The 25,505-nt window shown below is 42.1% G+C and overlaps 2 protein-coding genes and 1 long non-coding RNA gene across 11 annotated transcripts in view; 2 read left to right on the plus strand and 1 right to left on the minus strand.

The window, feature by feature from the left end:
- Positions 1–1,089: 1,089 nt before the first annotated feature.
- Positions 1,090–1,525, minus strand: lncRNA:CR44527 (long non-coding RNA:CR44527). The gene has a single exon (NR_124834.1). It is a non-coding gene; the product is annotated as a long non-coding RNA:CR44527 (long non-coding RNA).
- A 1,949-nt stretch (positions 1,526–3,474) lies between these two features.
- Fhos (Formin homology 2 domain containing) overlaps positions 3,475–25,505 on the plus strand; it is a 45,101-nt gene continuing 23,070 nt past the window's right edge. For 6 of the 9 annotated variants that reach the window (NM_001202143.2, NM_001202142.2, NM_168293.3 and 3 more), the window contains exon 1: positions 16,298–16,485. Coding sequence is in view for 3 of the 9 variants with exons in the window: in NM_001274670.1 (NP_001261599.1) it covers positions 4,331–4,351; positions 9,186–9,236; positions 9,296–12,741; positions 12,906–12,981 (3,594 nt within the window). In the remaining 6 variants the exon portion in view is untranslated. Of the gene's footprint in view, positions 4,352–9,185; positions 9,237–9,295; positions 12,742–12,905; positions 12,982–16,297; positions 16,486–25,505 lie in introns of those variants that run through there. The other 3 variants (NM_001274670.1, NM_001169916.2, NM_001259755.1) reach the window with 3 other exon arrangements.
- On the plus strand, positions 5,845–7,023 carry CG6576 (uncharacterized protein). Its single transcript, NM_139996.3, has one exon. The coding sequence runs from the start codon at positions 6,039–6,041 to the stop codon at positions 6,840–6,842; it is 804 nt and encodes a 267-aa protein (NP_648253.1). The 5' UTR covers positions 5,845–6,038; the 3' UTR covers positions 6,843–7,023.

Here is a 25,505-nt window from a genome sequence, read left to right on the forward strand (position 1 = left end):
ATCGAAGAAGAAAAGTAAGGGTAAAACCTCAACGGCATTTGTGTCCGCCCCTGCGTATACGCAATGCGTATACTTAATATTCCCGAGAACGAGAAAAAAGAAATACTTGAGACCCAGGCACACACTTCTAGCAACAGCTCCATGCAATGCAACCTTGAAACAGCGATCAAATCCGCAGAGCAGCCCAAACAACAACACATCGCCACATATTTGTCGGAAAAAAACAAACAAATCCGCTTGAAGATTGCAACACGCAGTGAGGTTGGTTAAGAACAACAGCACAAGGCGGCGGCAAAATACAATATTTAAATTAAATATTAGCACACCAAAACGGAGCAGATCGCTGCCTGGAAAATGGGAAAAATGTGAGACGAATATGTGGCAATAGCCATCCATCTACAGCCGAGCGGAAAATGAGATGTAAATAAAAAAAAAAGATGAAAAAAACGTGAACCAAAAAACTATTAACTGCAAATTGGGGCTCATTGTATTTAGCTGTGACATGGCAACTAAAAAGCCAGAAGCCAAAATATGTTTGATGTGCTATACTTTGTTTATACAGAAACAAAAAAAATGGTGTGTATATTTTCATGAACTTTTGGGGCAAACAACCGCCTGTTAGCTCGAAATTCCAATAAGGCAATGTGTTTCAGAAAATAGGTTTTCAAAGTAGATTAAGTTAAATGTCGGTTTCTTTTATAAAAATATAATATAGGCATACAGCATGGGAACTTGAAAAAAAAAACGTTTATTCGCCTGAAATGAAAATTTTAAGTCTTGATTAAAATATATGTAAACTTTGCTGCGTTTTTTGTCATTTTTATGTCGATCTTCACTTTAACAAATGAATTTCGTGTACGCATTAAAATTTGCTTTTGGAAAAATGATATCTTTCCCAGAAAATGGTTTTTTTTATGAGCACGCAAACAAATAGCTTCTACTTCAAGCGCCATCCCAATTCCTGATCCCCGTTCCTGTTTCCCCAAATTGGGGTTCCTCCCTCGGGCAACATCGCACTCTATTCGTTTTATTAACTAGCGTGTGCATCGTTTTATTGCATAATATGTCGCTAAAGGCACGCCCCCAAATGGCCGCAGACACACTCGTAAATTACAAATTTGAAAATCGTACGAAATGATTGAAAGGCCCACAGATTGGCCACTGGGATGCGGATGAAGTTGGAGCAGCACTCGGCGAGGAGATCGCATCGCAAAGGAGCCCCGGGCAGGCACTGAAAAAAAAATATCTTAAAATAACTGAAATGAAAAGATTGATAAACTTATTTGCAATCCATTACTCGATGGAAATCCTTTTAAAGTTAACAATAAGGCTTTTATTACTTATTTTTTCTATACGTGGCACAATGGAATTGACCTTATTTACACAATAAATTGTTGCTTTTTTCTCTCTCTGCAGATGAGCGACTGGGAAACGGGGTTGGCATGGGCCAGCATGATTGACCGACTGCGTGGTGCACCTCGCCGTTGCTCCCGGGGATTGCCGGGTCTGACTTTTATGGCCGTCGGTGTATTTCTTTTTATTGCCTGCCCAAAATCCGTTTCTAGTTTTCCACCGCCACCATTCGTTCCTCTTGATTTGTTTGCATTCAGCTTTTCAGTTTTCGGTTTTCAGTTTTTAGCGTTTGCAGCGTTTTTTCTGGGTTGCGTTGGCGTCTCCGGCGGCAGCACGCACTGGGAAAATATTTGTGGAAAGCATGCGAAATGCACGCGCCTGTTGTGGATCTTTTATATTTTTTAATGCAGCGCTGAAAGCTATTTGTATCTGTCGGTCAGATTGGGTTAAGACTAAGACGCCGCCCCTGCGTGTCTTTCGTCAAAGTGTCGAGCCACTTTGCCAGGGGGCTAGCTATTAGCCCATTGATGCCGATGCCTTTGGCTTTGGCTTTTCCACTCCACGCCCTTTCTTCTCTATTAATTTAGAGCATCTTTGTCTGATTTATGGCGCAAGCATTCTATTTCACTCGCATGCTTTTTGGCATTTTGCGCATATTTAGTTTAAATGTCTTAAGTAAAACCGAAACGAATGCCAGTTTTATTTCGTATTTAGACGTCATCTTTTTAGCCGCACGTTTCCGGTGACTGCCGGCAACAGCAGTGGCAACTGCAAAAGTGGCACAAAGATTTTTATTTTTAAAACCAGAACAAATATGCGATATGTGTCGTTGTCTTCTGCATGATATCTGTGATAGTTTCCCCGGCCATTCTTTGATACACAAATTAACCGAATAATGAATGCACGGAGCAGAGGGTAAGTAAATAAGTAAGGGTGTTTCATGATTTAAGAAAATACAGATATAAACGAATCTTATTTGGTGGGAGAAATTAAAAGGCTCCATTGCAAAAGATCTTAAATAAAACTCATAGGAAAGTTCATTTCTTAAGTTGAGAGTAATTTTTCATTCGCGTTTTTCATTCTAAAGATAATAATCCAAGGGAATTATTCTTCAGGTTGTAGACCCTCGGGATCTTTGGCCTGCCTTTCGCTGTCTTTCATTCATGAGAACATGACAGACCACATCTGTATCTGTAGGTGACAATTATTGTTTGCATCATACATACTTTTTGTGTCACTTGCTGGATACCCCATGCTCCCCGCCCTCGATTAGTATCCCACTCATCGATTAGTCAGCGATGCCAAAAATAATTAAATAAAATTATTCGACTTATAATAGACCGAAATAGCTACGACGGAATGAAGCAGCCTAAATAGATGTCGAATATTTTAGAGTTGCATTTTGTTAGCATTACAAGAATTTTTACGCATTTCCTTACATTGCGATAATTGAAATCGAGAAGCTGGCACATATAGCCGGTTGGCCGATTTATGTCAGATATATATGGGGACCAGATACACACGGGAATAAGAAACGATGAATCAATGAAGACACGAAGCCTTAAATGCTCTTTGTTATGACTATGGTTTTCTTTGTGGCCAAAAGTTGCACAATGTATTTCGAACTCTTGTAAAACTTAATTTCAAATGCTCTAAGTAGTTAATTTTAGAAATACATATTATTTCGTTAATTTACTTTTAGTTCTATTGTAATAATTAGGTTGTTTTGTTATATTTTATATTTTACTTGTCCGTTTAGCACGACCCAGAAAAATGCTTGTCCGTTCAAGAGAGAATCGGAATGAATTGTCCGTACAAAGGATCTGTCGAAATCCTTAAAGTTATGCTGGAACTAATAATGATACCCTCATTCAGGGTATGTTTAAAACATTTATTTGTTTCTCGATTGCAATTTACGAATGCGATCGCCGACTGAGGAGAGCCGGCAGAATCTCCGAGAGCTTCATCTCCGATCGAATCTCTCGCTTGCCGAAAATACACGCATACTCAAAGCGAGAGCGCCGGAGATTTTCCTCCACTCAGCTTTTCACGCAATTCGGTGCGAGGGAAAATCTCGGCACAAAAATATTTTCACTGCGGCCAGACAGTTTTCCTTTGACAACGCGCCGAGTCGCACATGATTTTCCTCTCGGCCGGATTCGCTGTGGTCCAACAAAAAGAACCGAGAACTAAAAACAAAAATCGCGACACAATCTTTCAGCGAGTGTGTGAATGTTGCTAAATTTATAAATAACAGCTTAAGTTGTGCTGCTCCCAAAGTAAATTGAAATAAAAGCAAAAGTGATACGCGTCCGTCGTCGTGAAACGGAAAACGCAGGCGATGGAAAATGGGAAAATAGGAAAAAATAAGAAAAATAAGAAAAATATCAACGCATAAATAAAGCGCGAGCCTCGCGTCCGATTCTGTCGCATTCGCCGGCTGCATTCCCAAATAGATCGGGGCGCTATAGTCTATATCTGCTCGTATGCCCTATAGGCATCGACAGTATATATCCCAAACCTGCCCGGTGCGTGCCGGTGGATTATGTAAAGTGACACACGGCCGATCCCGATACCGATCTCGGAGTATCGCCCAGCGCAAATAAAAGCAAAGGAAATAATAGTTTACTTAGCAGAAAAGAAATAAATACAATAAAATAAAATTGAATAAAATAGGGGAATGCAGAGAGAGTGTCGTAGAAATTTGTCGCACGCGCGCGATTTCAGTAAGTGCATCTAATTTATTTTGCATCTATTGCAATTGAGAGTCGGCATCCGGCAGATACGTTTTCGTAATTGTCGTCAGCGGTTCGAGTTCCTCCGTTTCGATCTCGCGCGAGTGTTTGCCAGATTGGATTACCAAACCCAGGCCATACCAAAATAAATTATACACCAATTTTGAAAGGGCGATAAACATACATTGTGACCGAATTTTGATCCGATCTGCGATCGAGGATCGCTTGCCAAGAGCAACGTAATGTCGTCCTACCGCAGTTATGTAAGTACTAGTTAATGCAGCGCCAACTATCCGTATCTGTATCTGCATAATACCTACTCGTACTATATAGTGTGTATCTCGATCTTTGTATCTTCGCTCTGTGCCTTTTTGCAATTCTTCGCATCCACGGATTTTGTTTATTTCTAATTTGTTGCCTTACCCCACACACAAGAGTATTTCGCAGATACATACGTATACGTTTTATATGGCAGATAAAATGTATCTGAATGTTCGCTCTCGATGTGGTGTGGGCTCCAGATCCATTGATAAACAATTTAGATACAAATTTGCTCATTGTCTGGTTTTTTGGTTGGGATTTGTGTCTAGTTGATTGTTCTAATTTCCTATCCACACAAATAGCACAAATTATGGCCGAGGTGTGGCTACTGAATGAACGAATTGTTGTGTTTGAATAGCAAACCAATGCATGAATAAATGGCTTTTACTTTGGCAAAGCAGGTTAAGTTCCGAATTTTAAACCTATTTAACTTGATTTATGTTAGTATTTGCGTATATGCACAGTTGTCAAAGGAATTAATTTTGAGTTATTTGACATACTTTATGGCAGATTCATTATTGATACTGACCAATGACTGACAGTTCCCAAGTAAACATTTTGTGTTATTTATTGAACTTATCATCATATTTATTTATATTATTAACCCGTTCGACATCATGTGATACTTGTGAACTTTTATATAAAAAGTGCATTATTTCTATATCTATCCTATAATATAAATACACTTAATTTCGGTTGTCATTCCCAAACTTCCAAATCGCTTTCTACTAATCCCCTTTATGTTCAACTCATTATATCCTTTTGTTCCCAGGCATCCAGTTTATGACTTTAGCCTGACTTTTGACTCATTGAGCATAAATCAATTAAATATTTTTCGGGTCTTAGAATCTAATAAACTGATCAATTTATGGGCGGCAAACAACAAGTTTCCACCCCATCCCACGCACATCTACCACTTCATCTTCTCCCGAGTCATTTCTCCAATTATATATAGAATGTTTCTAAAAATGTTGGGAGTAAAGCAAAATGATTTCTGTTTCGTTCACGTTGACGCAGTCTCTTTTTTCCTCATTGGAGTTGGTACTTTGTGTAGGATTTTTATGGCCAGAAGGAAGTTGTAAATATTTATGACAAGCATAAAGTTGAAAGTTCTCCGGTGAGAGCACGCACCACCTAATTAATTAACAAAGTGTGAATACTCATGCAATTTGTTTGTGAGGGGAGAAAGTAGGGGAACGGTAATGGAGAAACAATAAAGTTGCAAATATAACTAAAGCTTTTAACTTCATATTCAAAAAAAATAAGTATATATTATCATATAACTAAATTTATATTCATAATGTATTAGCGAAAGCGGTAATGATTAAACATTGTTTCGATTATTGATTTCATTAGAAATATCTCTACTCGTCACACACAATGCGATCACAATCAGTTTTCATTTGAATTATTCATCAAAACAGATCAAAATTTGTTGTAGTGTAGCACAAAGGAAGGCGGTGATAGGCGCTTCTCAAATAGGCTTCGAGATAAGGATTTATGAATCAAGCTATCTGAGTCCGAGATTATCCACGCACACTCACCCGTCCACCCAACTGCCACCCAAGCCCCCCACAACACTCGAACACAGACACAAGTCAAGGACATTTTTTGATAAAAAGATAAAAAATGACACGGCGTCGACGTCCACGATGTAAGGTGAATCCCTCGATAGCGCTGAGAAAGAAGAAACAGGAGACTGCACCCAGTGCAGAAAAGGTAGAGCCACAACGTCCACCGCCCTTGCCGGATCCGCCCAGCGAAGAGCCACCGGAAGTCGTCAGCACTTCGAGCGTAGAATCTGAAATCGAATCGGATTACAAACTCTTCCCGGAACTCTACGATCGCCAGCCGTCGATGCCCACGTTTGCTGATCTTTTTGGTCAGCCCTCTTATGAATCAGTGTTGCAGGAGCCCGAGGTGGCATCTACCTCCTCCTCAACGAACACAAATGCCGCGGGAATACGTAGTACAGACGATGGGAAATTCACTAATATTCCGGCCACGATGCTGTCAGATCAATTTGGGATCATTGGGCTGCTGGCCGCCATGAGGACTACGCAAACGGATCCGGGCGCCACGCAGCTGGTCTTTGGTGAGGATCTAACCACCTACGGACTAGATTTGGCTGCCCAGGGAGACATTTATGTGCATTTCAATGGGCCTCTAACCCGCGAACCACCTGACAGAAATTCCATGGACTGCGCCCTTGAGATGGGAATGCGTGCCATGCGTGATTCGATTATCAATGAACCACCGAAGGCTCCGTGTTGGGATCCATTTGAGCCAGAGACCCAAGATCTGGGACTTGTGGGCAGTCTTGAACCGGATGAGTTTACGAAATCCGATCCAGATACGGAAACGGATCCACCGCCAACTACTGATTTGACTGAAGATCCGGAAACGGATCGAGATGATAATCAGTATAGATAACACATTTGGAATCGGCGCCAAGGATAAAAAAGAAAGACTAGTCCCAAATAGAATAGCAATTTGGCAGTTGGTTAGATCTTTGAATACTTGGTAAAATTGTTGATCTTCGTGAATTGGTAGCCCTTCTGTATAAGAACTTGTTTGGCTTTAAATATAGAATTGGCTGAGGAGTAAAAACGGGAATAATTATTTGTTACGAAAAAAAGTGCGATTTAGTTATTTAAAATAAGGTTCGATTTAGTACATATATGTAAATATCGAAAAAAATTAATAAACATTCGGAAAATATCGAAAATGAATAAGCTCGGAATTGATTATAACTCATAAATTGGTTATAATCACTATAATTTTCAGATTAACTAATTTAATTTGTTTGGAAATTTATGTTTGAACGACTTTCTGGGGTTGAATATTTCATTATCCTTTTAAGCGCCGATCTCCACATAGTTGAGTTTCCCGAAACGCATTTTCGACACTTTCGTCAGAGCAAACTACAATAGAAAACGTATTTAAAAATAAATCATTTGTCTGGCAAGCGAATATTCAGTCGCCACTTCGAATCATCTGGGGTCACAGTCTAAATACTTTGTGAGTGGATGGCTTTCCTGGTCGTTCTTAATGGGCTGTGGCTACTGACAGACAGGCGCATTATAGCGCATCCTGCTCCTGATCTGCAGACTCCGAGATTCTGCAATCTCCTAATTGAGACCGCATAATAATGCTGTCAGAAGTGCAGCACTCCGCTGGAATCGGCGGTGAACAAAGTACACATGGCGAAGTCATTCCAGAGAAGATCCATAGGCCCATCCACATCCACACCATCACGATCCTCCACTCTTTTTCTCCTCCGGCTGAGTGTCTCCGTTTGCTTGTTTTGCACATTGTTGGCTATTTGTGTGTTTGGCATTCCATTTCACTGAGCGAAAACAATTAGCCGAGACTGTCTGTCTTTCTTTCTTCCTCACTCCCTCTCGCTCGCTCGCCAATTCTTCACATTGGGCGGGCGCCTGGAAATGTAATAATATTATTTTTTATTCCCGGATAGTTGTCATTCGCCGGGATGGGAGCCACTTGGGAAGAGCCCCCTATTTGAAGTGATTTACATCGAGAAATTCCTGAAAAGTATTTTCATGGGCGAATTCCACTACAGTCATGGTAGTTCATATAGGGCTAAGCTAAGTGGGATTCGATTAAGTTTCATCAATGAATACACAATAATTTATAATTTAGTTTAGCACATTTGCTGTAAGTATTGGGTTCAACAGCATTTTATCTCGTCATTAAATGTAATTTGCAATAATTAACCCAAAACGTTTGAGTTTGCCAAAAATCTGAAAACTGGCAACACGAATTTTGCAATTTTAAATGGGTGTCTGATCCTCAAAGATGTAGTGCACAAAAACCGCCAACCCACAGCCCCCCACAAACCAACCGGCCATCCTCAATTAGGAAAGGGCAAAGTGGTCGGGGCCCCCGCAATTTTCATTATATACGAGGAAAACTCAACGTGTGTCTCGATGGACGAGGGCAATCGTCTAATGCGCTGCGGCCGAGATTAGAAGGCAGATGTTGAAATAATCGAAATGAATCTGTTTACACGTCCAAATTAATTGAAAAGCGCGTGCAACAGCGCCATTTAATTGAAAATGAAATAGACTCGGCAGAAATCCCAAACCGAATCGGATGAAAAATGCATTGGGCGAGTTCAAAGAGGCACCAGTCCCAACCACAAATAGTCCATTGGGGGAATATGGGGGATATGGGCTATGCGCTATAAGATTCTTTGGCATTCAATGTTGGCGATGTGCTGAGGTTGCTGCTGATGTGCCTCTGTGGCTGACGATGATGAAATGCGTGCGAATAATTGTCGAGTGCACAGCTCATTGAGAAAATTTTCCCCAGGATATACAGAGAAAAGCTGGGACTGCAGTCAGATGGGGTAGAAATGTGGGGCACCACTCTGTTTTCATCTTATTTTGCTGGAGTCAATTGCAATCGAACTCTTAGAGCGCCTATCAATCAAAGCCATGTGATTGACCATCAGTCTCAATTTCTTTTGAATGAATGAGTGCATATGCACATCTTGCCAGAAACATCAGCAGAGATCACAATGAGCTATAAAGAAATCACTCACGCTGACTGTTTGTTAGATTCACTGAAAGATCGAGTTTTAGTCCTAGATAAAAATAGATCTGCAAGATCATCCGCTTTATTTTGTTTAAAATAAATTTAGATTTGCATTATCATCCGCTTTATTTACTTTCCATTTATGTTTAGATAGGGGTGGATAGGTTATTCAATCTTTACAAATAAATGTATTTATTCAATATTTTGTATTTTCAGACACCCTGGAAAACAAGCTTGGGCAGTTCCTATAAGCCTGGCAGCTCAACGGTTCGTATTTTTTCAATATTCTTACAATTAATTGTCTAACACTATGCTTTCAACCACAGTATGGAACCTCCGGAGACTCCACATCGCGCTACACTTCACTGGCCACTCCGAGCTCCTACAGACCATCGTTCTCTGGAGGAACGTACCGCCTCAAAAGGGATCCACCACCACCAGTCACCACAACTCCAGTCAGCAGCTATGTTAGTCGCTATGCGAAGACAGAGCCCAAAGACGCAGCTCCGAGTGAGCGAAGTAGTCCAGTTAAGAGGTACACGGGTAATACTACCAGCTCCCTCGGGAAATATGGACGCTCTCGAGATCCCAGTCCAGTGGCCTTAGAGCATACTAATCGCAATAAGTCTCGGGATCCGAGTCCAGTTATTGACAGTGCCAGAAGTAAATTGGGAAGCACATATCGTGGAGGGAATACACCCACAACCTCCAGTTCATCATCCTCGGCCACCAGAAACGCTTACAGCAGTCGCTATGGAGCGGGTTCTCGGATCTCGGGAAATGGAAGTGCCTTATCTTACTTGACCACCAGTGATTTTCATGCCAGAACTGCCAGCAGGGCCAAGGCCAGCAGAGAAAGGGAGCGGGAAAAGGAGAAGGAGAAGGAAAAGGAGCAGGAGATAGAGGAGAAGCCCAGTGAGACGTCTAATGGCATAGATAAGTCTCCTGCGAAACAACAGGTAGAAAAACCAGAGAACGATGAAGAACCAAATGAAACCTTCATCACCATATCCGTCGTAACTAGAGCCACTTCACCCACTCTACCGGGCAGCACAACGGTACAACGCACCCGTCGCATTGATCCAGCCAAAACAATAGAGAAGACCATCCAAAGATCCTCTAAAAGGCGTGAGACAACAGATCAGGAAATCCAGTCGGACAGATTGGATGATTCTACCAGATATCTTCGATATAGTGCCGGCAGCAGTATAAGTTCTACTTATAGTCCACACAGAGATAGGATCAGCAGTCTGCGGTACAGTGCCAGCCCTTTGAATAGTTCAGGATCGGCGAAATCCAGTTCGGTGGGTGAGGGAAAACAGATTCAACCAATCCCAGAGACTGTTTCGCCAGCTAGGACCAATGGCTCTGTGAGCTCAGCCAAGTCCTCAGAAGCGCTGTCTCCTCCAAGAACCAATGGAAACGTGAGTTCAGGGAAGTCATCTGAAGCCCTATCTCTACCCAGAAGTAATGGGTGCTCATCAAAGTCCACAGAAGCTGTGTCTCCACCCAGGACAAATGGCTCTTTGAGCTCATCGAAGTCCACAAAGTCCAAACTTTCACCACCTAAGGCAATACGCTTAAACTCCCGGCAATCTTCAGTGGAAAACCTAGTAAACAAACCACCTGCCCCTCCCAGCAAGGCGGATTCTCCCACCAAGACATGCAGCTCCAGTTCAGGTAGTTCGGCAGTTAAATGGCCCAACAAGGACTTCCGCAAATCCTCTCTAAATGTGGGACCCACTGATCGCCCACGGAAGTCTCGAACTCCTAGTAGTGGCGGAGAGTCCGAGGATCTACCCAATGGCAGTAGCCTTGAAAGGTCACCCAGTGCCGGGTCCGATGGAAGTCTAGCCTCGGGTAGTTCCTCAAAGAAATCGAGCAAACTGAGCAATGGCAAGGTGCCAGGCAGTCTGAAGCCAAAGAGTCACAAATCCTGCAGCGAAACCACCACTGGCAACTCATCTTCGGCAACCGCCTCCGCATCGGACAGTGAGCAACGGGTCAAGAGCGTGAAAAAGCAGGCCAAAAAGAAGACCACCACCAAAGAGGGGGGTGCTGGCAAGGTCGCCAACGCCAACAAGACAAATAGCACCACTGAATCACCGCCAGCCGTGGTTGATGTTGTGCCAGCGACGCAGACAAGACTGAAGAAGCTATCGGCGGTATCGAATTTTTTCGCTAGCCGTCAGCAAGACGCAAATAACGAACCGATCTTCCTCGAAAGCTCTGAGAGTTCGGGCGAACCGGAGGCTCATTCGTTGCCAGTGATCTCGGCAATATCGGGAACTTCAAAGATCTCGAAAATTTCTGGGATCAGTCTGACCACAGATTTGCGAACGAACGAACCGCGAACGACGCCGTCGAGCGAAGCGAAACAATCACCCCAAACGAATTCCCCAAGTTCGAGCACACGTTGCCCGCGGGAAACCACAACGGAAACGGGTACAAGATTACCCAGCAGCACCACTAGCACCACCCAGGAGTCAAGTCTCACCACCACTGCCAGTTTGACGACCTCTGAGCAGGACGATCCTAGTTGGTGGCAAGATACCAGCTTACAGATTAACACGGCTTCTGCTTTGGATCAAAATAATAGAGGAGAGATGCCCTCTTACAGGCTGAGACACATTGACTCTGGGGAGGAGCAGGCCTGGTGGCTACGCCAGGATGAGAATGGCGATGATGATGACACACTGGCGGAGGAGACCCTCAATACTCTAGATGATGATCTCCAAGAGCCCAGCAAAAGCACCTGGTGGAGTCAGGACGATCAGGACTCTAGCAGTCAGGTGAAACTAATGCCCAGGAGTAGGATAACGCCAGAAAAGGATGCCTGGTGGCTGCAGGACGAGGATGAGGCTGCTAAATCTCCCATAGAGAATGGTGATCTGAACAACAACAATAATAGCGAGCCTCATGTGGAGGTGACTCTAAGGTTACCATCGAATGGCAGCCAAAGGAGCTCCAAAAGTAGTGCTTCCAAGAATGGAAGTAATCCGAAGAGTGGTGGCGCCAATCCTTGGTGGCTATCCGGACCAGCCAGAAAGATGTTCAATGTCCAACGCGTTGAGTCGGGCGAAAGAGCGTGGTGGCAAGAGGAAGCCGAGGAGCCACCGCAAGAGGAAAAAGAGAGCGAACCACCACCGGTGAAGCCGCCGACGCCGCCACCGCGCATCATCAAGCACTGGGAGTCCGGAGAGCGGGCCTGGTGGTTACAGGATGAGACAGAAAGCAACCAACTCCCTGTTCAGGCTAGCAGCGATGATGAGGAGCAACCAGTTTTGGTGGTGATTAATCAGCAGGAGTCTAGGGATGAAGTGGACCTGAGGCTGGCACCACCCACTTTGGAATCCCAGGAGCTGAGCAACTCCTTCAATTTTGACGCCCATTCCGAGCGACCTCCTCCACTGGGTCAATGTGCCAGTCCCGTTCGCTGTCCCTCGCCCTACGACAACATTCCAAGATCGCAACTGCAGGAGCCACCACCACCACCCACTACCACGCTGACATCCCTGCAGCCGCGCTTTTCACCCCAAACCCGGCGAGCCGGCGAAAAGCTATTTATTTCGAGGCATCAAAACATCGATGAGCTGCTGGGCGGAGCATGCCGTCCCCTCAGCCCGCTCTTCTATGGAAACAGCAATCCTGCTGAGTCCGAGCTGACTCCTCTAGCCGGAAAGAACATGTTCCTGCTTGAGGAGGTAACACCTGATCAGGTGCGAATTCACGACAGCACTGCCCAGCTGCCGGTTATCCAGAGAATGCAGCGGTAAGTTCGTTTTTGTATTCAGTATTTAGTCAGAGTATGTTTTCAAGATACATATGTTCGAGAAAATTGTGCCAACGATTAAGCTTTCAGAGAGAGCTTTTCGTTTGTTGTGTGGTGAATTTGCTTAACATGTGGTTGCTAATCGCTCATTTTTGATCTTGCAGCGATGTCGAGTGGTTGGATAATGGCAGCAACTTTTATGAGCCACCCGAACAAAGACAACACCAGCCGCCGCGCAGGGTAAGTGTCCAAACACCCATCCACCGAACCACCACCCCCTCGGCGTCACCTAATTTCGAATCAGATTGCAAGCGTTTTGGCAGCCTGCCCGTCTTGTTGCGATACATCGACTGCCGCCCACACTTTTAGTTTATTTATACAGATACCCCACAGTTGGAGGGGTAAATACACGCTTTGATCGGCGGCACATAATACAACAATATTTCAACCACTTTATTCATTCTCTTATTTTTTTTTTGCAAGCCTTGATTATTATATTGATAGATTATTTAATTGCCTATCAAACATTCTCTGGAATCTACACCTTTATTTTCGTTATATCCAGCAATTAAGCACCCATGAACCCCAGTTATCGGCAGATATATAGATAGGGCCCCAATGCCTTTCACTTATCGCAGAACTTTTGACACCCGCCGCTCCCCGTATCGCTTACCCACAGCTGGGCGTTCGATTTTAATACCTGGAATGACAAAGGGCAAGGTAGGGCGGCTCGACTCGAGTTGCGCACCCACACTCACACCCAATTGAAGGCGGTGGTGCAGTGGTGCAGTTATCACCTCCGGCATCGCCGGCAAGATTCGGTCTTGAGTGACAGCCCTCAAGTGGCTGCGGCAGCCGAGCAGTCGGGTTCTGTGACTCAGACGCGGATCGCGGGCTCTCTGGTATTTTGAAAATAAGAAATATCACAAACAATGAGAACCTTTGGAACCTATTGGACTTCTTGATACCCACTGTTAATAAAAGCCATATTATTCGGCAATCTTTCTGCAATTTGAAAGCTATTAAAAGAGCATACTGCCATCTAAATATAGACAATTTTATACAATACAATGCTATATATTGTCTATATATCTATCTATCTATCAGAGGTAAACGGATAGGAAATATATTCAAGTAATGAACCCCAGCTCTATTGGCATAACCGTTTAAATTAGAAGCGGTGCCTTTCATATACCCCTTAGTAACCGAAAAATGCTGAGTGTAAATGCAAATTCAACAAAGCGCAGCGATGTCAGAACAAAATGCGGAACAGCAAAGGCAGTAAAAACATGAGCACACAAATTTTATCTTAATTACATTCAGTCGGCGGCTTGGGGGCTTCCTTCCCGGGATTTGAGTGTCGGATTCAGATGCAGATCCAGAATCGCGCTCCAGTTTGATGGCCAACAAACAAGAACGCACATTAACACCAACAAGGGCCGGGAAACCAGAACAACTCTCGGCTAAATGGGTCATAATGCAATTAACATGAACATAAAGCCAAATCGAGAGGGGAAGGAAGACGTTGGCTGGGCAATAACTGTAAAAATATATATAATATAGTCAAGCGAGGGGGCAAATTTCGATTGCAAATATTTGTGTATTCATTTCGCCTCGTGTGTACAGAAAACCTGAAAGCAATTGTTGACTTTGTGCTGCCAAATGTGGCCATAAAAAACGTCGCCATGCATTAAAAATCGAAAGTCCATTCAACTCGCCATAAAAAATACTAACGGAGATTCCCTAGAAAAGATCTGTGTTCTCACCTTTTGAACCCACAATGAGTCGCCTACCAAAAATAGCAAATGGCATTGATGCGTGAAAATGAAAACAAAAGCACACACAAAAATTAACCTAATTACAATATACGAGACATTTAGTTTCATTTATCGCAGCTGCGAAAAAAAAAACTAATGAACACATGAAAAACATTGCGACAATCTGCGGATGACTCAGGTTTACATACGTGGTGCTGCGCCCATCCCCAATCTCCGGATGCTGTCTTGGTTTTTTCTCAAGGCAATTGTTGTGCTTCTTTTCTTGGGCTGGGACAACTATATTATCAGTTCTTGTACTGTTTTTTACGGTTTTTATGGGGCTTACTCACTTTTAAGCGTGACTCGCTGTTTGATAATGGAAGCGTTTGTTTAATATTTTGGATTTTATTTGGGGAACACCTCAGTGTGAAATATAAAAGAGGGTATGGTTTTACTATTGCGAAATGCGGGACTTCCCATAACTATTCTGCTTAAATAAAGCTATTTTAAACATAATAACATGTTTCAGGTAATCACTAAAGTAACGCAATTATCTCATATATAATAAAGGGTAATTTGCATTAATGAGACCAAAAAACTTCCATAAGTAATTAGCTTAGCCATATACTCCTTTAATGGTCTGCCATAACCATTGGTATTCGGCACTATCGATTTGCAATTAAGTAGCGTATCGAATGTGCAGCCATTAAGCCGGTCACCTCCCCCATCTAATTTCCACCCAATGGCACTTGTAAATCTGCTGCCTGCACCCAAAATTCATTGCCCATAATCCCAACCTTGCTGCCACACACCCACCGCGAAAAGTCAGCGCCCATCGAGCAGCGGGTGAGCTGCATAAAGTCCGGCTAATGATAGGCTAACGCTCCATCAACGATAAGGCCAAATTGTGGCACACGCGCTGCCTGTCGAGCTATTTTTAGGCCCTCGCATGGGAGCACTTGCAACTTGCAATGCACACTGAGAAAAAAAGAGTGTGATCAAATTACTACAAATTTAAAAAAATCAATTTACCTTTTTACTGAGCGCTTTATTTTATAAATTTTATTAAAAAATATCTCTCAACCATTTTGGAACACCTATTAATAATAAGAATCAAATACACACCTTCAATTCAACAACTATTTGTTGTAGTGCATGTTCAATTAGAGAGACAAACACCGAGCACCAACAATGTTGCAGACACTTACCTGACCACACTCACACATGCCTCCAACTTACCAAGAGCATGGAAACTCACCACGCTCACAACCTGCCCCAAGTGTCTTACGTCTTAAGATCTTACGACGGCGTAAGGAACTAACGATATACTGAAGACCAAATCCACAGTGGGTTAAAACTCGTCTATTTAGCGGCTAACATAAAAAATATAAACTATTTTCTATCAGCACATATAGTTTAAAAGAATACATTTATAAATGTCAGCAACACCTTTGTAACAAATATGTACCAAAATAGAAGCAAAACACGTAGCCATTATTAATGAAAATAATATCACTAATCCGCCACGTTGGGCAAAATATTAATTGCAACTTAAATAGGCCTGTCCAATATTGGTGTTTAAAGTCAATGCATAAATTGAATCTGTCACACTGTGCGCCGGTGTTTTTGTACCTGACCATTTAGCCTTACGTCGTGCGGTCTCTCTCTCTCTCTCTGTCTTACGTGGTCTCCCACTCTCTTCTTCTTGCACTTTTGGCGCTGCCTTCTTCTTGCTACACTGTCTTATTCTTCTTCTTTCTCCTTCGCCGCTGTGGCGCTCGCGTTTTTTGTCAGGCTTTTCAGTTGCCTTGCGAACGCGCTCAAGTTCAGTCGCTTCGATTTTGTCGCGGGTGAAACAACCACCGTGGAATCAAAAACCAAACTTCGCTCAGCTGCGCGCGTCGCGTTGCCCTGTGTGTGTGCTTTTGTTGTTGTTGAGGGCAACGTTTAAAATATATTTAAACTGCCTTAGTTGCTACAACAATTGGTAATTGGAAATGCTAAGCAAATCCCCCAGTGATTAAGCCAACGAAAACGAAACTGGCGATAATTGTGCGAAACGAATTGTGGAAGAGGCGGAAACATCGTTAATAATAATAATGAATAGCCAAAGCAGCCAAGTAGCCCACATATGATTGCAATTTGCCTTAAAAACTATCGATTTTTGGCGTGTCACTGTGTCAGTGTCAATGGACAGCATAATCCGAAAGATTCGTCTTAATTGAGGTCCCACTGTGGGCGCCACTTCACGTCGTCGGTTCAGTGTCAAATGTTCTTCAGTTTGGGAAAACAGCTGTCTCGTCTCTGTATAGTATTGTTTCCATCTCCCTCAGTCCCGCACTCCTTTTCGCCTATTCGATAAGGACAACACCAACTCACACCTATTGAGGATCTGTCCCTGAGGACAAGAAGCAGAAGAAGAAGCAGAGGGAGCCCCATAGCAAATAGTGGTAGTAAAAATTGAAATATACAACAATAAAAGAGACAGAGAACGAGTGAAAGAGAGAGAGGGAAGCGCAAAGCCCAAAACCGGAATTGTGCAAATAAATCTCGATAAAAGTCGAGGCCCAGGCTTCTTTCTTCTGCTTTGGCTCGTTTTCCGCCAGGAAGCAAATCTTCGGTGAAGATTTTGCCAAATTACGAGCTGGGAAATATTGTTTATTTTCGACCATTACGAGGGAAATTGCCCCCAAAGGCGATAAATGATCGTGCCTTCTTCCTTTCTCTCTCTTCACAAGCACTCGGCATTAGTAAAATGCATTGCCATCTGTCACCTGGTAACCCACAAATTATTGACGGCAAATTAGCTTCATTGTGGTGCTCCAAATACCGAGGCCCTCGTCGACTGGCGCTCAATTAGACTTGATTGCATTATATTACACCGTGCATATATGTATATTCCCCTGAACAATCAGGCACATGACCAACTCAACTAAATCTAACCCAGCCAGCGCTAAACATACTCTAGTTCTGCTTCTTAGTCTGCTCTTCTGCTGCTTAGCATTTATTTACTTTTGAATATGCAAATAAAGAATGCTGTGGAATTTATAATGGCGAAACGGAATAAGTTAATTCAGTTAGTTCTATTTGCTGTGCAAAAAAGGCTAAAATAAAAGAGCAGCTGTGCAAAGGGCGGTGTAGTGGTGGGGGCGAGCAAACCCCATTTCAACGCGGTTAGTGCGCTAAGTACGAAGTACAACAGAAGAGCTTCTATTTAGTTATAGACACAAGCATGGCAAGTTACAGTCTCTTGTGAAATTCAGTGGACTGATTTGGCAAAGAGACGTGCGAAAATTCACAATGGGAATATGAGAATTTAGAACGAACTTAATTTTGGATTAACACAGCTATTGTGCTTATTTAAAGTAAGAGTAGAGTGTAGATACTAACTGTTCTCTCATTAATAGTGCTGAAATTCAAATTAGCCAAAACATTAAGCTGCTCTTACGAATATAATTCAATTTCAGCTGCACTGTGGTAAAAACCGAATTCGTTAAAATAACTTGGTAAAGTTAAACCAATTTTCGCTTGTACCAATTGTGTTGGCACACTTGACGCACCCACTGTGCCCGGTACGTCGTAAACGTAGTTACGATTTTAATTATCTGCCGGCGTAATCTGCCAGCGGCGACGTCGACTGCCTGTTGACGTGCCAAGCGCGAGACACTTCAGTTTTGGCCAGGGTTTTTCAGCTCCATCTTCGGCGACTTTTCACTCTTTGCTCCGCTGTGTTTTTTTTTTTTTTGTTTCGCTAATCCAATTTTTTTAATTGTGCTGCGGCAGCAAGAAGAGACCGAACACCATCCAGCACTTAGTCTTTCAAAAGCGAGAGAAAAAAAAATGGAGTGAAAAAAACCGTCTTAAGCAGGAGGAAAAGTCCGGCATCATTCCCTATAGTATATCTCACTGTCTGCCGACTGCCTTTCTGCCATTTCTTGGGTTTATTTTTTCAACATTTTCGCTTAGTTTATGCGTTATCTTTTAGCGCTTATCTGGCTACCGAGTTGAAGTCGCTGGCTGGCTATGCAAAGTCAAGGTGAGCTCAGGTGTGTTTTTCGCTATAGTTTTGGGTGGGGGCATCTAATACGCCTTAAACACTGACAGCTAATTATAATGCTCAACTTAATGCCAAATTAAGTCGAATGACCAGCAGCGAATACTATATGATCTGTAATCGGCTTTGGCCGACATCCAGTGCTCAATTGCGTGGGAAATGCGTACTTTTTGGCTTATGTAAAGTCTACCCAAAGTTCCATCTATTATCTGTAATAGGTAAAAATATCTTTCAGTTCATTAACTAACAATCAAGTTTGCAGACAATGCGCTTTAGTGAGTAATACCCTTTATTTTTTACATTTTTCCCCACCATTGTACAAACGAATATCTTTGTGATGGATGTGTGTTGTTGTTTGGGCCGATAAAGCGTTAAAGCCAAACAACGAAAGTGTTGGCGCTGCAACCGCACCCCGAAAAATGGTTAAAAATGGTAAAAAGTGTTGGCTGGCTGTCGGTTTCTTTGGCTCTTGCTAAATGCTGAATGCTATTGAGGTCAGTTGCTTAGTACACGCCACCAAAAGCACTCGCTAAACACACAGGCCTCCGCAGTTACATGCACATCAGCCTGGAAAATAAATAACCCATTAGCACGAAGGTCCGATGCACTAAACTTTATTGATTTATTTGCCACCCTGCCTCGGTTTTTCTTCTCACTTTCATTGACATAGATTTCGAAAATATAAGTTCTGAAGCTTCTGTTCTCTAACATTGACATATTGCACTACGAAATATTTGCAGTCAAACTTGGCTGACAGTTTGTTTTTGGCTCAAGGGCTGCAGAATATTTATTGATTATTTTGGCCCAAGAAAAAAATGGTTCTGCAAAAGCAGAAATGTTATCAATAAGGCCTTTACAGCATATTCGCTGGTATAAGTAATTATATAGTAAATATTCATGGAAAAGCATCTAATCTAAAGCTTACCCTCTAAACCTTCCCGTTTCCATTAATTGAGCTGTCCATTTCTACTGCACTAAACAAACATTCCAGTGTAAATCAAACACCCAGATCTTTCTTTTAATTTTAAGACCCAACTCAAATACTTTTCGCCCCCGTATTAACTGCCTAGCTGTAATGAAGTGATAACTTGCCTTTTGGGCGCGCTTATCAGCGTAGCTCAACAAATTTTCAGTGATTTTTATCACAAGTTCAAACCTCTTCTCAATGACTTTGAATGGTCGCCATAAAATCCAATGGTTGGTCTCGGTTGGTGCACCCGTGTGGCACCAAAAGGGTACATAAAATGCAAAGTGGTTTGATTGTCCGTCATAAAAAAGTTTATGGCAAGAGAAATGTCTATGGCGGCAATTAAGTGAAACAAGCTGGGCTCATGTTAAATCGGATTTTCTGCCTCTGGATCAGAGATCTTTTGTAAAAGGGATCGATTCGCCTTGAATTGATTTGCTTTGGCTTGAGGTTGGCGAAACAATTTGCGGTTTTGTGTCCCGCAGAATGCCTATAAATAAAAAACTTATTACAGCATCGCGATCGGGTTATTGAGAAATATAACGACCTTGATTGTGATTGTGTTGTAAGTTAAAGGAGGCGGATCTCGTCTCTTTATACATTTCTACATTACACATTTCTGGGCATTTGAAATTGCATTTCGAATCAATCAACCTCAACTTGACCTTGCCCCGTCGCCACAAACCCCATAATTTAACACTCAAACTAAGTTTTGGGACTTGCAATGGCATGGCTGGCACTCCCCCGAAACCGAAGATAACCAAAAACCATCGTCAATTTATCAAGAGTGTGCAACATTTAAACGGGATGGTTGCATAAAATCTGCATAAAATTAATACGGGGTTTTGTTGATTTTTCACTGCTTCTTTCTCGATAAATTTATATATACGCTTGCGTCGTGAGTCGTCAATGTGATTTATGCTGGAAAATGCAAGGCTCTCCGTCTTTAATTTTTTTTTTGTATGCCTGTCTTGGCAGATGCAATCGGCAAATGAAGAAAAAAAAAACCGAAAAGAGTATGTTCAAATACAAAAATTTGTGTGTAAGCAATTTATCATGGCTAAAGTGAAAACACGTCCGAAGACGAAGAAGAAGATGATGCGAAGATAAAGCGCATTGTTTATTAGACTATAAAATGATGAGATGGCTGAGACTCGGCTTGGCGTCGCTCATTAGGCCGAGAAATTATAAAAATCAAATAAAAGACGGAGCTGTCGCTTTAATATTGTTATTCAAATGGGATGGGCTGTTGAGTGAAAAGTGCTCATAAAGAAAATTGGGCATAAGCCATGACTAAACACGTTGGGCACACAGCTTCAGCTTCAACTTCAGCTATTTACTTTCCATTCATCATCAGCTGAGCAGAACATCAGGGCAAACATCCGTCGCACGGGGCGTATGATTAACGTTTCAGTGGGGCTTTTGGTTTTGTCATAGCATAGATCTTTGCAAGTTCAAAGCTGGTCGGGGACTCAAATTCCACGAAACCTATCTGATAGGGATAAATTTATTATTATTTCGTCTTACGAAATCCAACCTAAATTCCTAATCGGAAATCCAATGCATCAGTTTTAGCTTGTATTAAGTCAAATACAAATAAAAAAAAAAACAAAAATGCGCAACATAAAAATAACATATAAATATCGAAATGTTTTAAGTGTTTGACCTGAATTCAACCAGAAAATTGTCGCAGCTGAGAGCAGAAGTTTTTGAAACTGGCCCATTTACACTGCCTGTCTCTCTCTCTCTTGGCATCTCTCCCTTTTGGCCAAAAAGTATTTTAACTTTATTGTTATTATGATTGTTGTTGCCATTTGTTGTCATTTGCATTGCATAAGCATCAAAATCGTGGCCAAGTTGTTTCGCTGCACTCAAAAAATTAGTCACGCACTCACACAGACCAGCAAATTAGTAGAGCAAATGAAAATCCACATAAAAGATATATATACGATCTATCTGTATAAATATATCTAAAGAGTATTGTGTGTATTTCGGTCTGCAGATATTTTGTAAGAATTCATGTCGCCTGCATTTCAAAAATAACCGCAAAATGGAATTGGACCTGTGAACCGGGCCAAGTCGTTATATGACACATCCGACTGTAAAGGGAGCCGATCTGGGGAAATGTGCCGGGTGATCTATCAAAATGACAAAATGTTCAACACGAAGATTCTGTCATTTCTTATGTCAGATTGCAGGGAAAACTCACGTGTGAGATGCATTCCTTTCAGGTAGATCAAAAGATGCCTTTGATAGCGCGTAATTTAGGGTAAGAGCGATTTCAAAGTGACTTTCCCACGTAACACATAACATTTATCTGACCAAATGAGGCACATAAATTATAAAACAACTCACATTACGTTCGTTGGAATGAGGCCTTTATCTTGGTCAGTTATCTCTAGTTTACCATTGTATTAGGCTCAATGCTAATTTGTAAGGTCTAGTGTGAGAGTTACTAGAACCTCTTCGAGATATATATCATAAAAAGTGTTAAATTAAATGTCTTGCTTTCATCGGACGAATTGATTTACTTTGGTTCGAAAAATCCGGTAAATTAGTTGGACTATTTCCAGAGCATTGAGAATGTTTTCCTAAATGATTCTTCAATTCACAAACCCTATAATTTTATGTGACCTCGTTCGATAAATCTTCTTCTGACACTTTCATCTTCTGCCTTTGTGTAATATACATGCATAATTTGAATTTGAATTTCTTCTATTTATTTTCTTTAAAACACTTTCCTCTGCTCGAATGGCTACCGTTTCGATGCATTTTCCATGCACACTCGAGCGGCGAGAGTAGACCACTTCTGACTTGACCCCAATCCGCAGATTCCCCCAGCTTTTTTCACCTCTCTGCCGTTGGCAATTAACATATTGACACTTATGAATCGCACGGCTCCCCATATGGTAAGCTGGGAATTTTCCAGATGAACACGCCATCGGCGATTTCCTGGTCTTAGTAGTGTCGCCTCTCCATTTCCGTTTCGTTCTTCGGTGCTTATGACAATTACAGGCGTCCAAAGGCGATTTGCTGGCATTGTTATAATTAACTGTGAAGAAGAACCACCTTCCATAATGAGTTGGCATTCCTGGACTTTGGCTTCGGCCGGGCATCCGCTGCATACGAAATAAGCCAAGGTTCTGGCCAGTGTCCAATCCAAGAATTCAATAAATCAAGCGCACACGCACATTATGCCTATGTATGCACGTGTGTCTTCCACCGATCCACAGACATTTGGATTGGGTTTTGGAGTGGGTATAACCCGATCTTGGGTTTCTTCTGCCCGTCGCTCTTTCTATTCGTTCCTCCTAATGTGCTCCAGTGTTTTCCTCAAACATTTAACCGTTTCAAACACAAACGTGACACAATTTTCTGTCTCTGTGCGGCTTAATCTTGTTTGGGGGCCTATTACACTCGCCTACAACACAATTGAAATATCAGTGGCATAAAGTGTTATTTATTTTTCTGAATGCTTGAAGAATATTTAAGTGTGATGGATAATACATTCTTTCAACTGTAAACAAATAGATTACGACTTCAAAGTAGCGTTTCTGAAAAAAAAATTTAAAATAAACAATATTCATTGTGCTGTTAGGTCAGTGTTCAATCCACATGCAATTTCTTTGTTGACCAGTGTTAAGCTCGGCTCTAGAGTTCCACATTTAAGCCCAATCCGAGTTTCAGTCCCTGCAACCGGGCCAATCATCGTTGCTTGCCGTGTCTTTTTATTGGCAGCTGAAATTATTTTTAAATGCAGTCGCTTAACAATTTTATGTGTTGCAGTCTGTTAGCCGGTCCGCCTGTCAGTCAGTCATTCAGTCAAGAGGTCAAACAACTTTTCTGATGATTGCCGTAGAGAACCCCCACCGATTCCCCTATCCCAGAAGCCACGCTCAAATTATTTGTTTACTCGTGTGTCTTGGAAAACGCATTCGGATACGTTTTCTTCAGCACTCAGTTCCTAGCGTGACAAATCGCCTTGGAATGTGGAACTGTTTCCACAAGCCCATGCTCGCATGATCGTACATATATATATATATATATATCTATATACTCCTGTATTTTCTTGAATTTGTATGGCCAAATATTTGCTGCTCAGCGAGGCATAGCCACAGCCAAAGTGGGAAGCTTTTTCAGCTGGTTTCCTCGTTTTTTGCGCATTCTGCAAACCTATTGAACCTATCTGGGTTTATGTCTTTATTAAGTAAGCGATAAGTATCGCAAATGCTTAACTGATACGTATGTACAGTGGTTTGGATTGTTCACTTCGCACTTCACCACGAGATAAGTTTGAACAACTAAAGTTACATGCCCACTAAATTAAATTGCTTGACTTCGAGTGAACTTGAAATCGATCAAGTGTCACGTGCAAAGGTATATTTTGTAGATGGTAGTAATGTAAAAGTTTAACTAAACAATTGGTCAGATATGAGTTGACTTATTTAAGATAATAAGTAGGGTTATTGTCTGGATACAAAATGGAAAGAACTAATTGACCTGCTTAGCAATCTTTCTTAAGGCTATGTAAATGAGATTCTAAAATGTTCATATTCATTGAATATATAACACTTCCTGCTGAGATCATTTAACGACCAATTCAATGAACTTCCTATAAAACCTGAACTATATCAGTGTCAATGCTCCGATGGGATCATCGTGATCATCATCTGGCCATATTTAGTGGATCAGGAGGGAAACTGCCGTGGGTAAGACTACTGCACAGTAGCTGTCAATTAAGCGTCTTTGGGAAATTGTTAAGTTATTAGCCATCGTGGTAAGGAAAATTTGCATAATTGATGGCATAAAAACTGAAGAAGCGGCGGCTCCTCGAGCGATTGCAACATGGTGATTGCACATTTGGGGGAGGCAAAACGAGGGGTGCAAAGTGGAGGCAGCTAGTAAAAGACCACAAGGCAGTAAAAAGTGAAAGTTCATTTAAGCAAGTCAAGGCGAGTTGAGCCAAGAAAAAGAAAAAAAAACCCAAAAAGAGGAGACCAGCAGCGTCAGCTATAAAAAAAAGAGTTTCCTTGAGCCAGCGGGCGGGTTTCATTACCTGCCAGTTGTTACTGTAGCTGACTTTTGTTGTTGTGGGTGCCGCTGCTGCCAAATTGCTCGACTGACTGCAGCATTTGCATAAATTATTTACACTTTAATGTGGCCAACATTGGCCTGGCCGTCCGGCGCCATTGTCGTAATTTGTAACTAAATATGCCGCTGCTTGCCAGCCAAACAAGCCAGCATTTACAATGGCTTTTAGTTTTTCCATAATATTTATTTAATTTCGTTAAATTTCTGCACGTCGCCGACAATGAGGAAGCCATAGACAAGCAACATAAACGATTTACGCTGATGGTCACTTAACTTTCTGACTTGGCCGAAACCCTTTTTTGGCCGACAGGAGTACGTTTCGTATGCGTGAAAGTAAATCTTTTCTTTTTGCGGCCCCAACTTGATTTTCATTTTCAGTTTCAGAAACCGAAACCGAAACCAAAAGGCAGCCTGCCCACTTGACTTTCGCATGTTGAGAACAAGTTGTTGCCGGTTTACCGATTGTTGGTAGTTTGGTAACATCGTGTGTTCGCTTTATTTTTTTTTGCCGGTTCTTTCCTGTATTTTGGCACACCTGCCTGCTGCGAAAAGGAAGAAGCCTGGCAAGGTCCGTCTTCCATCCAGTCGCCAGTCTTTCAATTAAACCTTAACTCTTTGTTGTTAACTTCCTTTTTTGAACCCTTGGCCCGGCCCTAAAGCCCACCTGAAAACACCTCGGTTCAACGCTTAATGACTCGACTTATTTCATTTCACATTCCGTAGAATCGAGCACTCGAGCTGGGAGACTTTGGAACAGCTGTTTACGTTTACACAATATTCTTGGCTTTTGTTTTCCCTTTGTTAACCGCTTTTATTAGCCTTTTTATTGCTTTATATTTTTGTTGTTCTTTTTTTTCTCAATTCATTTCGTATTGCCATTCGCCGTTGCTTCGCA

This window comes from Drosophila melanogaster, chromosome 3L (assembly GCF_000001215.4).
Source record: "Drosophila melanogaster chromosome 3L".
In the NCBI taxonomy this organism is placed as follows: domain Eukaryota; kingdom Metazoa; phylum Arthropoda; class Insecta; order Diptera; family Drosophilidae; genus Drosophila; species Drosophila melanogaster.